The sequence below is a fragment of the Cercospora beticola genome, chromosome 7 (assembly GCF_033473495.1).
Source record: "Cercospora beticola chromosome 7, complete sequence".
NCBI classification, from domain to species: domain Eukaryota; kingdom Fungi; phylum Ascomycota; class Dothideomycetes; order Mycosphaerellales; family Mycosphaerellaceae; genus Cercospora; species Cercospora beticola.
The window spans coordinates 1,137,025-1,152,131 of record NC_088941.1 but is presented as its reverse complement, the minus strand read 5'-3'; the positions used below and the strand labels follow the sequence as shown (position 1 = coordinate 1,152,131).

The window sequence follows — 15,107 nt, the reverse complement described above, 5'->3', positions numbered from 1 at the left end:
CCAGGACTCGGAGAAATGCAGTTGCCTTTTTCAGCCTGCAGCAGCATTCCCCTAGCCGTTGCCACACTCTCGGAGATATACGATCTCGCAAGCAGAAAGCTGCCGAAAGCCGTTGTGCAACGTCAAACAAGCGACTCTGCAGAAAGGGAGGTATCTATCTGAAATCATTCCAGCCGCCATGGCCAGCAACCACAGTAGCACAGAGCTACCACCCTAAGTTGCAGATAGATCAAAAGTGGCAAAGTTTCCCGCGGCGAGACAAACGATTCGTTTCTCTGCGAGACGGACTCGTTATGCCTCGTGCATAGCTCCGGACTCGAGACCGCAGACTGCAGACTGGCGAAAGAGACACTACTGTCTTGTCCATACTACATGAAACAAGCCCAATTTTCACAATTCTCCAGCCTAGGTAACACAAAGTCTCGAACATGTGAACCCGCGAAACAACCCACATTACCGCCACATCCCGATATTTCCATCAATGCTCTCCGCGTCCGCGCCCGCCACAATGTCCAGCGGCCGCGCCTACCTGACCACGGCAAAGCCTCTCTTTATAGAGAAATATTCCGCTGAGTCAGAGAGAGCAGTGAAGCGGAAAAGTATCACCAGATAAACAAGTGAGATGATAAATGACGAGTCTCTCCGCACCTGGCACACGTCGCGGCCTCTAGCGGCCGCACCTACAACGCCACGGCCTCTAGCGGCCGCACCTACAACGCCACGGCAACGAGGCCCAGTCATGGAGTAATAGTTGAACGAATCGAGCACGATGAACTCACCGCACTTTCCCCCCATTATCGCCTACCTGAGTGCTCTTACTGCACAAAAGGAAAGATCGATCAATGTCTCTTCAAATCTGATTCGCAGCTTCTCTACACCTTCCCTCCCCATGCTACCTCCCTTCCCTTCCAGTATTCAGAGACACACAAAATCAAAACCTCTCGCAAGAGCGACCCAGCTGATGGGCCCTGTTCATGACATGAGTATTGTAGAAAACGAGCAGTATCGGACATATAAACAAAACACACAAGTACAACCAAAAGAAAAGGAGACTTCTAGGTTCCAAGAGTATCACTCCTTCCTTGATTCCATTCGATTTCGCTCGCTCGCAATTCCCAGGTAGGTTCCATTCCATTCCCATTCCCATTCCCATCCGTGATTAACAAAAAAGAAAAGAAAATGCAAGAAACACCCCGAAAAAGGAGATCCCAAAGAGACAGTTTGATGGAAACGCGGACTTTGGCTGTTTAGTCCCGTGCGTTCCAATCCCGTCCATCTATGCAGTAGGTAGAGGTGTAGAAGCAGTAGTAGAGTCCTGTTGTACTCCACCACCTCCAAGCTTCCACCACGAAAGTCGTCGGCGAAGCGACTCCCAACTCTTTCTCACGTTGAGATCAATCAAACTTCGCTTTGGGCGGAGGTCGACGAGACTTTTCTTCGCGCTCAAGCCCTTCTCACGGAAGGTCTCCTAGCTCTGCCTTCGGAAGATCCCAGAGTGCTTCTCGTCGTTGTCGTACCCAGCGGGTGACAGATCTGCCGGGCTCGCGCTGAATTGTTTCTGCGCCGGGACCATCGTCGGTGGTAACGGCAATTCCTTGTCTTGGAACCCGTGGATCTTGGTGGTCCGAGGGAGTTCGAAGCAGCCGACGTCCGTATAGCTGTCATCTGTCGCGTTCGCCATGCGGCGCGACTCCTTTGGTGGTGTTGGCGGCGGAAGACCACCGCTCTGCCAGCTTCGCCTCTCTTCCTCACTACGGCGATCCGTAGAGCCATCCATTTTCGGTGGTGTGGGAGGAGGAATCTCACCAATTGCCTCCGCTGGCATGTTGGCATTGCCAATGATCGGCGTGCCGTTGTTCCAGAGCTTCTCTTCACTCTGCTGCGGCGTCACCCGCGATGGTGTGCGCGAGACATTGCTCGAGTTCTCAGCCGCCTCGCCAATAACGGGCAGTGTGACTTGATCATTCTGCGCATCTCCAGGGCTTCTGACTGCCATGATACTCCGATCGGGTACGTCCTCCTCAGACGAGCCCTTGCGGCGTGACTTCTCAGCCTGGTGCTCTGCCTTCCGGATGACCTTTTCGGTCCCAGGAGGGTTGGTACTATCGCGCGGTGGGAGGTTCATGCCACCGAGGCGCTCGTCTCGAACGGTGCCCTCGATCCCTGCGGGTATTGTTATGCCCGCATTGGCCTCCAATGTCGTCGAGAGCCGTTCCTGCTCCGCACGTTCTCTTGACATTGTGATGCCAGAGATAAATCTGATGAATCGGTCGCCATAGCGTTCCGGCGGAATAGGCGATATCTGTGACTCGTGTCCGCCCATACCTTTCCAGGCATGCTCAATCCTTTTGAGCAGCGTGTACTGCGAATGTGTTAGCTTATAGTCTGTCGATCTCGTACTGACCTGTACTCACTCTCGTCAAGCAATCAATGATGCCGAGATAGTATATTTCCTCACCAGGAGCGTCATCCTCGTGAGTTGCGCGGAAGCCACCATCGTCAGCATAAAAGAAGAAAGGACTTCGATGCGCCTCATCTGGCATCTTGTCCAAAGTCTGTGAAATGGGAACAGGTCTCTGTCTCTTGACCGCCTCCCGCATCTCCTTGACTCTTTTCGCGTTCTCCATTTTGCTTGGTGTTCTGTCCAATTGCGTGTGATTCCCATCATCCTTCGGCTCTCCCTCAGGCTGGAAGACACGCAAAGTCTTGTCGCGCAAGTTCTCTTCATTACCACGTTCCAAATCATGAATGCCAACCAGCATAGAATAATCCATGATTTTCAGACGCTGCAGTAAAGCAACATCCTTTTGCATCTGCGCTACAAATGCTTCTTTCTTCGTGGGCCCGAACTCGAGGTGTAGATTGCGACGCAACCAATTCAGATCTTTGAGTGTTGCACGAGGATTCTTCTCTAAATCTTCTTCTTTGAAATCTCGGCCAATCGTGCTGCCCTTCAGATCGAATGTGCGATGTATGTCGCGATGTGGCGGGAAGAGGTTGTTCATCACCACAAAGTGGATTTTCCTCCCATAGGGAATCTTCACTCGGTGAAGTCCATAAAATTGTGAGAGCAGAGTGTTAGGGTTCTCGGTGACATGATTGTAGTAGTCCCGAAGAATCATCCGCAAGAATTTGTGCTCTCCATGATGTATCGTCTTGATAATATATTTGTAATCTCGTGAGAAGTAGAAGAATGATCCACTCTTTCCGGGTGAGCCCAGCTCAGAGAGGATATACTTCGAGGTCAAGGACATGAGGTAGTCGGCAGGATCCAACTGGAAGTTAGCCCGGAGCTTCCTGAAGACAAACGGTGCATAGTCCTTGAACTTGAAGTCGTATTTGGAGCTGGGTGTCAGCTCGCTCCCGCTAATGTCGAAGCTGAATTTGTGCTTCGTCTCAAAGTCGGCGTCCGTGAGATCTCTATCGAGTTTCGCGTTCGTGCGGCTAACACAGCAACGGATACCGGTAAGCATGTTATACGCGGTGACGAAGTTGACATGGTTCTGGTCGACCTTGGTGCCCACAACCACTCTGTCATCGTCGGTGTCCGCTCGCTGCTTCTTGGATGCGCGCTTCGCTCTGATGTGCTCTGCCCACCTGGCCGCATCCTCATCTTGAGGAATGTCATCCAGGTGCATATCTGAGTGCACGGACCGCGTGTTACGCCTTCCCAGCTGTAGAGATGCTCTACGTCTCGTCGGCGTATTCGGCGAAAAGCGGCCCGTGGACAGGACTGCGCCGTCAAGCTGTGACGAGGGATCCGACCCATCTTTTGAAGTACGTGTCGCGCTCGGTACCTCCAGCGTATGCCGCTGAGTTAACCGATCTGGCCTTGTGGCAGTCGGAACTAAGCTCTGGCTGGGGTCGAAAGCTGGTGGTGAAGATGCACGATGTTTTGAGGGTTTGGCGCTCGGCGGCCTCAATAGTCCATCTGTAGTAGTCTGCGGTGAGCTCTCCTCTACTGGCGGGAGAGCGGAGCTGGGCGTCATCGGAACCTGTCCATGGCTGACGCTTCGTATTGGGTGTTGTGATGTGATTGGCTCCCCGTTCGAGATGCTGACAGGCTTGCCCAGCGGACTTTTGGTCGCTGAAATGGCAGGCTTGCCGTTCGCATGTGGGACAGCAGTGAAGTAGCCTTCTTCGGCTGCTCCTAGACGTGTTGTGGCCTCTTTGACAGCTTCGCCCGATCTCCGCTCACCGCCGTCAGATACGGAGAGGTTTGTTGCGCTGAGATTGTTCATGCTCCGCCGGCTTTTCATGCTCAGCGCAATGCTCTTAGCACTGGGCGCCCTGTCACTACCGGGGGCATTTGGTACGCTCAGCACACTGCCTTCTTTTCCACCGAAGCCCTCCTTGACGCTTGTGCTGCGTCTTGGCGCGGCATTGGCGTTTGACGTAGGCGGGTAGGCCTCTGCCAGAGCGTCCGCGGTAAATGGTGTGAGCTGCTCTGAGCCTGGTGTCTTATGGTGGTCATTTGGAAGGACTCGGGGGGATGTGCCGTTCGTAGTGGAGGTCGTGTAGCCATCCGCAGCACCCACCGACATGTCCCTGCCAGCCCCAGCGCTCAAGTTGCCGTGAACCATGAAGGCATGGGCGTAGGACAGCTCGGTGGACTTCCTGCTCAGCGGCGCCGTCGTGGATGGTGGTGGGTCTGAAGGCGGCGCATCGTCCCCTGATCTGAAGGCCGTGGTGGTCGCCAGCGCGAAGAAGTCCGGGTCGGCGTTGCGGTGGGCCACCGCGGTGGTAGGAGTCGACTGACGCTGTCCTATCGCGTCTGAAGGTCCTGCGGAGAGTTCGTGTAATGTGTTGCGGTATTCGTTATGCTGGGTGAGCAATAGCCGTCGCTGCAAAGTGTTATGGGCGCGCGGATGTGGTGTGTTGTATGTTGGCTGGCACGGAAAGCCGCTCAGAGCAGAAGAGAGGTCGGGCAGTCGGCTAACGGCCACGTCCGTACGAGGCTTGGCGGGGAGATCAGCCCGTCGTCATTGTTGATTTCGCCTTGACTCGCACGCGTTGGTAGACGGTCCAAAATTATCTATACCGTCTTCTGCTATTCTTGAGCTGACAAAACACGTGCAGCCTCATCAGCAGCCCAGCAGCCCAGCAGCTGCGTTGTGCAATGGGACTCGGCGGATGAACGTGTTCCCTGCATGAGCTCCGGAAGCTCTGCTTTCCGCCCATTGTTTGGCGTCGAATCACTGCTGCACACGCGTCGCTCTCACTTCCCAGCATTGGCCATCACAGTACACTTCAAGACCACTCGGGTCGCATCAATCAGTGAGACATGGTAGACAAGTCAAGTTCAAAATAAAATGCATGTCAGGCTATGTACTCTGTTCGCGCTGCATAGCATTGTGACATCTCTCGTAGCAGTAGCAGTACCCTCGGCCGTGCTCTCTCCCCATAACGCCAGTCATAAACATCCCCCAAAGCAAAATAAGAAGTCCCCGAGAAGCCGGTCCCAATACGAGAAGGTCGGCGGGAGAACAAACGCGTCCTCACACAAACCGCGAGCTGGTATCACACATACATATATCCATGGACCTTTCATCTGACGCCGAACACCTTGCATCGCCGACCGCGACCACCATCGACGCGCTTCTTCGACAACTGCGTATCCGATAACATGGTGCGTCAGGCATCAGTCCCCATTACGGAAGGTCGCAACGTCGTCAGATCGGACAGAAGAAGAAAAGAGACGCTTATGCCTTCTTGGGCGTCGCGCTCTTCTTTGGGGTTGCCTTCCTCGCGGCGGCCTTCTTGGGAGCGGTGGTCTTTCGGACGGCCTGTGGGGCGGTAGACTTGGTTACGCGCCCTGACTTGGTCTTGCCGAGGACAACTGGAGCCTTCTCCTCAACGGCTGGAGCCTACAAAATCGTCAGCATGGGCCTAGTGCAACATGTCACAAGGTTATTCCTTACAGCAGCAGGTGTCTTGCGCTTGGTGCCAGTGTTTGCCTTTGTCTTGGTTGCCGCCTTCTTCGCTGGTGCCTTTGCCTTTGTGGTTGTGGTCTTCTTAGTAGCAGCAGCCTTCTTTGGGGCAGCGGCCTTCTTGGTTGTGGTGGTCTTCTTGGTGGCAGCGGCGGTCTTCTTTGGTGCAGCAGCCTTCGTGGTCTTCGCAGCGGCGGTCTTAGTGGAAGCAGCGGCCTTGGACGTTGGCGCAGCGAGCTTCACTGTTCCAGAGGTACCTGTTGGCGGCAGCGAGGTCAGCAGCGTGCTCGGGACAGCTTCGATATTTGGACTGAAAGCGATGGGACGGTGTGCTCATCGATACCGAGAAGCACGACACGTCCATTGTCGCGTTGTGCGTGTGTTCGAACGTGGATGTGATCGATCGGTCTGACGTACCCTTTGGTCGCGCGAAGACACCGCTGTCGGAGCCCTTCTGGAGGGCGCGGTTGAATTGTGCGGTGAAGACAGCATCGCTGACGCCAGTGAGGTTGTTGTTGGCCTGGACGTACTTCTTAATGGCCTGGCGACTGTAGAAAGGGAGCAATGTCAGTCAGAGCTCAAGGCTGTGTCACACTGCGCTACTTCCAAAATGGGTAACAACGGCGACGACGAGGTGAGGTTTTTGACTTACGAAGAACCATTTCGCTCCTTGAGCTGTATACCAAGACGCGTCAGCCCAATTCTCAAGTCGCAGCAGTGGTTGTGGGGTGCGTGGTGCGATCAGACGTGTCGCCTGTCGCAATCTGATCATCCCGAAGACGACCACACCAAATGCGCCGGGAAAGCTCAACTTACGCTGACAATGGCCTCCTTGATCATGTCTAGAGTAAAGACGCGTCAGCAACTGGCGAACACGATAAAAGCTGTCCCGCATCGCCGCGACAGAGCGTGCGATCAGGTCGTCGTCGCAAACGTACCTTGGTAAGTGCCGTGCTGGGAGGCGCCAGCAGGCTTGCTAGCCTTCTTGGTTGCGGCTTTTGGAGGCATGTTGCTTGGAATGTGATTGATTGTGCTTGAAGCGGATTGCCTGGAGCGTCGACTGATGTATTGAATACGGGTGGGCGAGGTTGTGGTCGAGAGCGTGGTGGATGGGAAGCAACAGGTAGAGCAGTAAAAGGCCGCAGTCGCGCGTGCGGCGGGGAAAGGGCCCTATTTATTGTAGAGCTAGCACGCTGCGCAGCACTTGGATCAAACCCATCGCTACCCTGCACCTCTTCCACGAGCTAAGCTCCATTCTCTCTTTTACTCTTCTGATTCTTTTCTCTGATAGGACCGGATCTCACCATCTTGTCTCGGTCGCTTCGAGCCTTTCCTGAGCGCACTTCGACTTCCCTCGACGCCCTCCCTTCTTTGTTATGATCTTGGCACGACTCCACGCGCCTCATGGCTGTCGCGTTTCTCCTCCCAACTCTGCACCATTTCTCTTTTTCGAGAAGCAGTTCGTCTTCTGTCCCATGCTATGATTCGTTCAACGCCGGTGACAATACATCATACTGTTCGTTTATCCCTCGTCTAGTTCCGTACAAGGTCCCGTGATGCCTGGCTGTCCCGCACCTGCTCACGCTTCCTCTGTTGCCATCGTGATTTCCAGCTTACTGCATCATATCTCTACATTGTTATTCAGGCTTTGCACAACACATGATAGTACTACACGTGAGTCAGTCGCCTTCACTGTATCTGTAACGCGATACTATCGTGTTCGTCCTGTTGAGACTTCTCCACGCGGCGCGCCACCGCCTGAACCGGATGTGATACAACACCACACGCGTAAACATCTCACTTTTCGACAACAAGGTGTCTTCTGACTGCCTGCGCGATATTCGATGATCCATTCACGTCGCACGAGATTGATCGAGAGTGTAGGCACCTGTGGCAAACTGGTCACGCGGTCAGCGAATCGAGATCACGCCACCCACCCATACACCTTGGCGCATCCCAACGACAAGCGGCTAGAGAAGTAATCAATATAGAGATAGTAGTGGCACGGGTGGTGAGAGGACGAAAAGCTTATCATTGAGCGCTCTATCGAGTATCGTGGCGCATCATAGGATCCTCCCAAAGTGTTTTCTGCGCAATTTCTCTTTCTTCCAGACATCTGCCATCTCCCTCGTTGTGCAAAAGCTGAGGTTTGCCGTGCTTCATGTTCGTGGCCGCACGCGTGTTGAAGAAAACATGGTTTTATCTGAACTGATCCGGCATCTTCTGAGCGAGTGAAGAAAATGTGATCAACGTGGTCTGCTGAGCTGAAACTGTCGCACTCAGACATAATTGGTGCGGGAAGGTAGCCTCGTCCAAGTCAGAGGACTAGTCCCGGAGTTACCAGTGATTTCTGGAATCTGACAGCAACATCCAATGGCAGTCGCTGTATCCAGTGTAGTCGAAAAGTTCTGTGGGTCGGCAGAACTGAGAATGTCGTGTATTGATACCTCATAAAATGTCGGTGTCGAATCGTGCTGAGAGATGAGATGAGAACTGTCCATAGCAAAACTGCCAGGTCTGTAGTAGTGCTTGAGGTTCAAAGTGTCGGAAGAGTCGAGGCCAGAAAAAGAGTGTAGCGCTGCAGTCGTCTTTGGCCAAATCGTGCAGGCCATGCAACAACCGCTTCGTGGTAAACGTCAATCCGGAGCATAAGAACCGGAATATCATCAAGTCATGCCCATTAAGAAAAACGCCCGTCGGCACGCCGGCCAACATACCGCATGCCTCCCTTTCTGGCGGCACTCCCACCCAAACGCCTTTCCTACTCCTACAGATTGCGCTAGCTTTGTCGACCAAAAGTCCAATGCCACTAGGCCTGGGCTAAAGGTGGACCCGCCGGTGCCATCTGTTGCTGTGGTGGTGGTCGCTGCTGGAAGCCACCTTGTCTCTGCTGTCCTTGGAAGCCATTTTGGTCATTTCGTGGTCCACCACGACCTCGACCATAGCCGCCACCACGGCCTCCACGGTAGCCTCCGGTACGGTTTGCGGGGTTGAGCAGATCCTGTCCGCTGCCCTGCTGTCTGCCTGCTTGTTGCCCCTGCTGCTGTTGTTGCTGTGGCGGCGCAGTGTTGATCGGGCGGGGAATGTTCTCTGGTGCGTCGTATACATACAATTTCTTGTCAATAGTGCCAGGAATGGGTTGAATCTCAGTACCAAGTTCCTGCTCGATACGGTACAAATTGAAGCGATCTTCCCAGTTGATCAGGTTGATGGCCAGACCAAGATGACCAAATCGTCCGGATCGACCGATACGGTGAAGATACGTCTCCGCGTTCTTGGGGAAGTCAAAATTGATAACGACATTCACGGCTTGAATATCGATACCGCGAGTGAGAAGATCGGAACAGACCAGGTTGCGCATTGCGCCGTTGCGGAAATCGTGGAAAACGCGGTTACGATGCTGCTGCAACATCTTCGCATGCGAGTAGAAACACGAGTACCCAAGCTCGGTGATCTTCTTGGCTAACAGCTCGACACGAGTTGTGCTGTTGCAGAAGATGATAGACTGGTTGATTTGCAGTCTGCTGAAAAGTGTGTTAAGGCAGTGGACCTTTTGCTTCTCCTCAACGAATGCGTAATATTGTGTGATACCACGCAGAGTGAGCTCGTCCATCAAGTTGATCTCGTGGGGATCATTCATGTGCTTGTCTTTGAAGTCTTTCACTACGACTGGGAAAGTTGCGGAGAACAACATGACTTGTCTGTCCTTAGGGTGGAACTTGAGGAGCTGCTCAATCGTTACAGTGAACTCAGGTGAGAGCAGCTTGTCAGCCTCGTCCATGACAAACGTCTTCGCCTCGGATAAATCGGCGACACCCTTGCCGGCCAGATCCAAAATACGTCCAGGCGTACCGACAACGATGTGCACAGGATCATTCAATCGTATAATGTCATCGCGCAGTCCGGTTCCACCAGTGGTGACCATGACATTGATGCCAAGGTGCTTGCCAAGCGTCTTGCAGACTTGCGATGTTTGCAGTGCCAATTCTCGGGTGGGCACGAGAAGAAGTGCCTGAATCTTGTCCAACTTGGGGTTGATGCGCTCTAGCGTAGGAATGACGAACGCTGCGGTCTTGCCTGTGCCGTTCTTCGCTCGTGCAAGTATATCGCGCCCAGATAATGCGACTGGAATCGTCTCTTCTTGAATGGGCGAAGGCTTCTCAAACCCTGCTTCATAGATACCCATCAATAGCTCGCGCTTGAGATAGAACTCCTCAAAATCCAGGCCCTTCGTCGCTGTAACATCCTCTGTTTGCTGTCTGCCATCTTTCGGAGGTGCTTTTAGCCCTGACTTCCAATCGCCCTCCGCAGCTTCGTTCAGTGACGTCTTCTCGAGCTTGTTGGCTAGCCCGTCCGCCATTGCAATGTTATGTGTGCTGTGCTAAGTGCCAGCGCCCTGTGATCTGGTTGTATGAATGTCCGGAGGAAGCCAGACGGTGCCTGCGCGGCAGTGGTGCTCCCGCGAGCGATGCGGCTGACCTGAAGCTGACAGAAAGTCGCTAGCGGAAGTGGTGCAGCAATCTGCTATAGAAACCGCGCGTCTTTTTCAGGCGATTCTAAGGCCGTAGATCGGGATGCAAGCTATTTGGAGACGGCCTATAGAGCAGACTGGTTAGTCTCTGAAAGTGTCTGCAGTGCACGACGCGGCGTGGCAGGCAAGGCGGCAGTACGGCGGATCTGGCTCTGGTATGGCGTGGCAAGCGGTTGCGCGTGTGGTTCGGAGTGGTCGGAGGAGGTGTGGTGGTGGTTGGGTAGACTGTGAAGGTGTCTGAAGAGTCGGACTTCACAGGACTTCGAAGAATGAAGTCGGCGAGAGGCCCAAAAGCTTGGCGTTCATTGGTGCCATTGAGCTGCATCGCAGTGTTGCACAAGCCGACCGAGTATCCACCCGAGCATTACTAACATCCCTCTCGCGTCGCGCTTAGTTGATCTGTACATAGAAGCATCTGACATGAGCAGTGAATTGATCTCGTGTCTTCTGACTGAAATCTGATACGCGTGCGACATCCGCCGCAGCAAACGCTGCCATCCATTGCTTCTGTGTTCACGCAACTCGGCGAGCGTTCCGAGATTGACCACTGCCAGCATGTCTACCTTGTGAGTCGCCCTTTCTCACAACAAATGCCAGAGTCGATCATAAGACATCTCGAAATCATCTCTCAGACCAGAGATCATTGGCCCGAAATTGATACATCAAGCTTCGTTGACTTCTAACATGAAGGCAGTCACTATATGCTACGATTCGCCACGCGATCATGTCCCGCACTACGACAAAGTACAAATACCATCCGGCCTTCGCTGAACATCAACTCTCCGAGACTCTACGCAACCGGATCAACTAAGCGGCTGATAGACGCGAAATCCCTATCCTTCGCGCGGCCGACCCCTTTCGCCCACCGTCTCAACAAGCTCATAGCCCAATCCAAACCATTCCGAAGATCGTACAGCAGTCCCAACGGCCATGGCAATATGCCCGCGTCCTACAAGTCCGCCAAACGCGCTGTCCGGACACTAATACTCATCAACACTGGAGTCTTCCTTACCTGGGCCTATGCAGGCGGCCAAGCTCGTCAAACCAACGACACCAAACTTCTGCAATCACTCGTCCGAAACTTCATGCTTACCGAAGAGAATCTCGCGCAGGGGCGCTACCACACCCTGATCACATCAGCCTTCTCCCACAGCAACTTCTGGCATTTTGGTATCAGTAAGTCTGCCACACTCCAACCTGTCTATCACCATCGTTGCAAGAAAATCGAAGCTAAGACCACACAGACATGTTCGCGCTCTGGACCTTCGGCGGCCTACTCGCCTACATGCCAGCCATTGGCGCAAGACATATTTACCTCCTCGCGCTGACCAGCAGCTTCGCCTCTTCCTCAGCATGGCTCATCCACCGACGCTCCAAGGCAGCCCCGGCGCCAACGACCACCACCAAATCCTGGAATCCCTTCTCCTCCGCTTCTTCGCAAAGGCAGACACGAACCATCGAGGCGCTCCTGGGGGCGTCCGGGTTTGTAATGGCAACCGCTTCATTGTCAGCCTGCATCATGCCATTCGCGCCGATGATGATGATGGGCGTCGTGCCCATGCCACTATATGCCGTGGCATTGGCGTACGCCGCACTGGATTTGTATATGTTAGATAGTGGAACTAGTCGGACGGCCCATTCGGCGCATTTGGGTGGCCTCGCATTTGGCATTGTGTATTACTTGGTGTTGCTGAGGAAGAAAGGTGGAGTCTGGCAGTTGATTAGTAGCAGGAGAAGGTAAGAGGAGAAACGAGTATAGCAATCCCCAGTATTTGCTTGGTATGGCACCGTGAGAGGTGAGATGGTGGTGGTTATGTGACACTAAGATATGTCTGATGTACAAATGCATGCATGGAATACACATGACATGCGGAAACCCATACAGTCATTTGGTGCGCCTTTGCGCTTGTGACGTGCTTCCTCCTCCCTGTAATGCTGGCGTCACATTGGCTCCTTCGTGCCCCGTCTCTTGACTTCTCCACTGGAAGTGCCATCTTCGAGAACATCGACCGGTCTCCGGCACGATTCGATCTCTCTCAGGCATTACTTGTGTCTCCCTTCGCAACTTCTCTTTTCATCGACTCTTGAATTTACTCAACGAAGTCCTTGACTCTTTCTAACCAACCAAGGTATTCCTTCTGCTCCTTCACATCGATGTAGTCCGGCACGGCCTGAGCGAGGTACTCTGAGACACCTCGTGCGTTGAGGTAGCTCTCCAAGATGCCCTGAACTTCCTCGTCAAGCTGCTGGAATGGTGGTCCAGCGTAGAGCGACTCTGGGTGGTCGCGGATCAAAGCCTTAGCATCGCCCTCGATCTCCTTTGGCAGCTGCACAAGTTGGTTGATGATGAAGTCGCCATCAGCTGCGGTCAGGTAGAATTTGAGGGCGCCCTTGTTCGGTCTCTGAACCAGGACCGTCACGGCGACTGGGAACTGTTGTGGAGCACCTTCGGAGTCCTGTATTTGAATTGTCAGTCAATGTCGTGGGTATTTCATGTTCTCGGTCTCAATTCTCACCTCATCAGCCAATTCCTCACGATCAGCTGGGGCGACCGAGTCTTCTGGCGCAACCTTGAAGTTGCCATCTGCCTTGCCGCCCTTGTTGATAGCGCCCTTGGTATTGGCACCTCCTGACTGTACGTCCATGCCCTCCTCGCCAAGTGCCATGTCCTCCTCGCCGTAGCCCTCATCAATCTCCGAATTGAAGTCTGCTATCGAGAAGTGGACGGTGATCTGCTCGTCCTCGTACTTGCGGGTCAAGTAGACATCTTGCTCGCCTGGAACGTCCTTAACATCCCAGTCGGGGTTCTCCGCCTTGAACTGCTCAATGTTCTGGTCTGAACCGGCTTGTGTCGCCGACTCCTCCTTCTCGATGCTGATCTCGCTCTCGAGCTTGGCAGCAAGTTGTTGCGAGTGTTCATCGAAGCGTGCGCGTGTTGTGGAGAATAGGGCGCTGCGTGGAGCTTGTTGGCTGATGCGTGATCGAAGGGTTGATGTGAAAGAAGGTTTGATCGAAGTCGTGGCGAAGCGAGACGCTGTGCGTGGCGCGCTGCGGGCGAGAGCACGGAGGGACAACATTGTGAGTGATGTGTGGAGGGAAAAGGTATTAAACAGTCGATATCGAACAGATGGGATGATCAATGGACGCAAAGGGTCGGGAGTGGACAAGAAATGTTCGAATGTTCTTCGCGCGGAGGAGCTTGGACTCCAGTCGCGGAGACACGTGAAGGAGGCCGATTCGCTGCGCGATGACGAGCCGAACACCTCACTCGTGCTGCACAATTAATTCCGCGACGACGACCGGACCGTCTCGGGGCCGCTTCGAGGACATCGACGACGCTGCGGGATTCCGAGCGAGGGGAGCTGTGCATTGAGGTTCCGTCACCCAAAATCACGAATCGACAGACGCGACCATGAGCACCGTTCCCAGCACGAAAGGCATCGCTTCTGGCCCCAATGCCAGCCAGACGCCCACAGCCTCCGAGACGAAGAAGGAGAAGCCCTCGCCCCTTCGATCAATCATCGCAGGATCAACAGCAGGCGCAGTCGAAATCGCCATCACATACCCCGCCGAATTCGCCAAAACAAGAACGCAACTGAACTCACGACTTGCTCCTGGCCAAAAAGTTGCCTTCCCTCCCTTCGGGCCCCAATGGTATGCAGGATGCACGACTCTCATCATTGGAAACAGCATCAAAGCCGGAGTACGATTTGTGGCATTCGATCAATATAAGAGCATGTTGAGCAGTCCTGATGGGACAATATCTGGGCCCATGACTGTTGTTTCTGGTTTCTTAGCAGGAGCCACAGAGTCTCTGTTAGCCGTCACACCGTTTGAGAGCATAAAGACACAATTGATCGATGATCGAAAACGAGAGAAGCCGCGGATGCGAGGTTTTCTACATGGTTCGGGCATGATCTTCAGAGAGCAGGGCGTGAGAGGGTTCTTCAAGGGCTTCGTGCCCACCACTGCGCGACAGGCTGCCAATAGTGCTGTCCGCTTCTCATCATACACCTCGTTGAAACAACTCGCGCAATCTTATGTCGCGCCAGGAGAAAAGCTCGGGACAATATCGACATTCGGAATTGGTGCTGTCGCGGGGACGATCACGGTGTATGCGACACAGCCGATTGACACTGTGAAGACGAGAATGCAGAGCATTGACTCCAGGGGGCAATACAAGAACAGTATAGATTGTGCTGTCAAGATTTTCAGACAAGAGGGCTTCTTCAAGCTGTGGTCCGGAGCAGTGCCGAGACTGGGGAGGTTAATGTTCAGCGGTGGAATTGTGTTTGCCATGTATGAGAAGACTATGGACCTTCTGGAGACACTGGACCCGGATAAGAAGTACATTTAGCATGACATTTTTGACACAGCGAACAATGCAGGAAGCTTCGACTTTCACGGGAACGATCTCGAAGAGTGTGCTTGGGAACAGTATGCGAATGCGCAGGCGCTACACAAAATGCGATCACCCGCACTGTGCACTCGATGTGGTGAGGCAAGGCCTCGTGTCCCAAAGATACCTCAAGATAAGGACGCAGATTAACACTGTGGAGGATATGCCCATGAGCACAAGACCTTCCGTCAGTGGTTCGGAATCGTTGCAGCTTCAGCACATGATCAATAAATCTAGAGCTGAAAAG

The 15,107-nt window shown here is 53.7% G+C and overlaps 6 protein-coding genes across 6 annotated transcripts; 2 read left to right on the top strand and 4 right to left on the bottom strand.

Annotated features, from left to right (window-relative positions):
- Positions 1 to 1,468: 1,468 nt before the first annotated feature.
- On the bottom strand, positions 1,469 to 4,544 carry RHO25_010704 (uncharacterized protein; the record flags this gene model as incomplete). The annotated part of the gene is made up of 2 exons (XM_023602395.2): positions 1,469 to 2,362; positions 2,415 to 4,544. The coding sequence occupies 2 exons, from the start codon at positions 4,542 to 4,544 to the stop codon at positions 1,469 to 1,471; spliced, it is 3,024 nt and encodes a 1,007-aa protein (XP_023450876.2).
- Positions 4,545 to 5,702: 1,158 nt separating this feature from the next.
- RHO25_010703 (uncharacterized protein) lies at positions 5,703 to 6,938 on the bottom strand (the record flags this gene model as incomplete). The annotated part of the gene is made up of 6 exons (XM_023602396.2): positions 5,703 to 5,867; positions 5,922 to 6,187; positions 6,348 to 6,478; positions 6,583 to 6,605; positions 6,747 to 6,772; positions 6,869 to 6,938. 6 exons carry the CDS (start codon positions 6,936 to 6,938, stop codon positions 5,703 to 5,705), a joined length of 681 nt encoding a protein of 226 aa, XP_023450875.1.
- Positions 6,939 to 8,739: 1,801 nt separating this feature from the next.
- DHH1 (DExD/H-box ATP-dependent RNA helicase dhh1) lies at positions 8,740 to 10,290 on the bottom strand (the record flags this gene model as incomplete). The annotated part of the gene is made up of 1 exon (XM_023602397.2): positions 8,740 to 10,290. One exon carries the CDS (start codon positions 10,288 to 10,290, stop codon positions 8,740 to 8,742), a length of 1,551 nt encoding a protein of 516 aa, XP_023450874.1.
- Positions 10,291 to 11,016: 726 nt separating this feature from the next.
- Positions 11,017 to 12,202, top strand: RHO25_010701 (uncharacterized protein; the record flags this gene model as incomplete). The annotated part of the gene is made up of 3 exons (XM_023602398.2): positions 11,017 to 11,027; positions 11,156 to 11,637; positions 11,706 to 12,202. The coding sequence occupies 3 exons, from the start codon at positions 11,017 to 11,019 to the stop codon at positions 12,200 to 12,202; spliced, it is 990 nt and encodes a 329-aa protein (XP_023450879.1).
- A 349-nt stretch (positions 12,203 to 12,551) lies between these two features.
- RHO25_010700 (uncharacterized protein) lies at positions 12,552 to 13,538 on the bottom strand (the record flags this gene model as incomplete). Its single annotated transcript, XM_023602399.2, has 2 exons — positions 12,552 to 12,917; positions 12,978 to 13,538. The coding sequence occupies 2 exons, from the start codon at positions 13,536 to 13,538 to the stop codon at positions 12,552 to 12,554; spliced, it is 927 nt and encodes a 308-aa protein (XP_023450878.1).
- A 335-nt stretch (positions 13,539 to 13,873) lies between these two features.
- Positions 13,874 to 14,818, top strand: RHO25_010699 (uncharacterized protein; the record flags this gene model as incomplete). Its single annotated transcript, XM_023602400.2, has 1 exon — positions 13,874 to 14,818. One exon carries the CDS (start codon positions 13,874 to 13,876, stop codon positions 14,816 to 14,818), a length of 945 nt encoding a protein of 314 aa, XP_023451420.1.
- Positions 14,819 to 15,107: the final 289 nt, after the last annotated feature.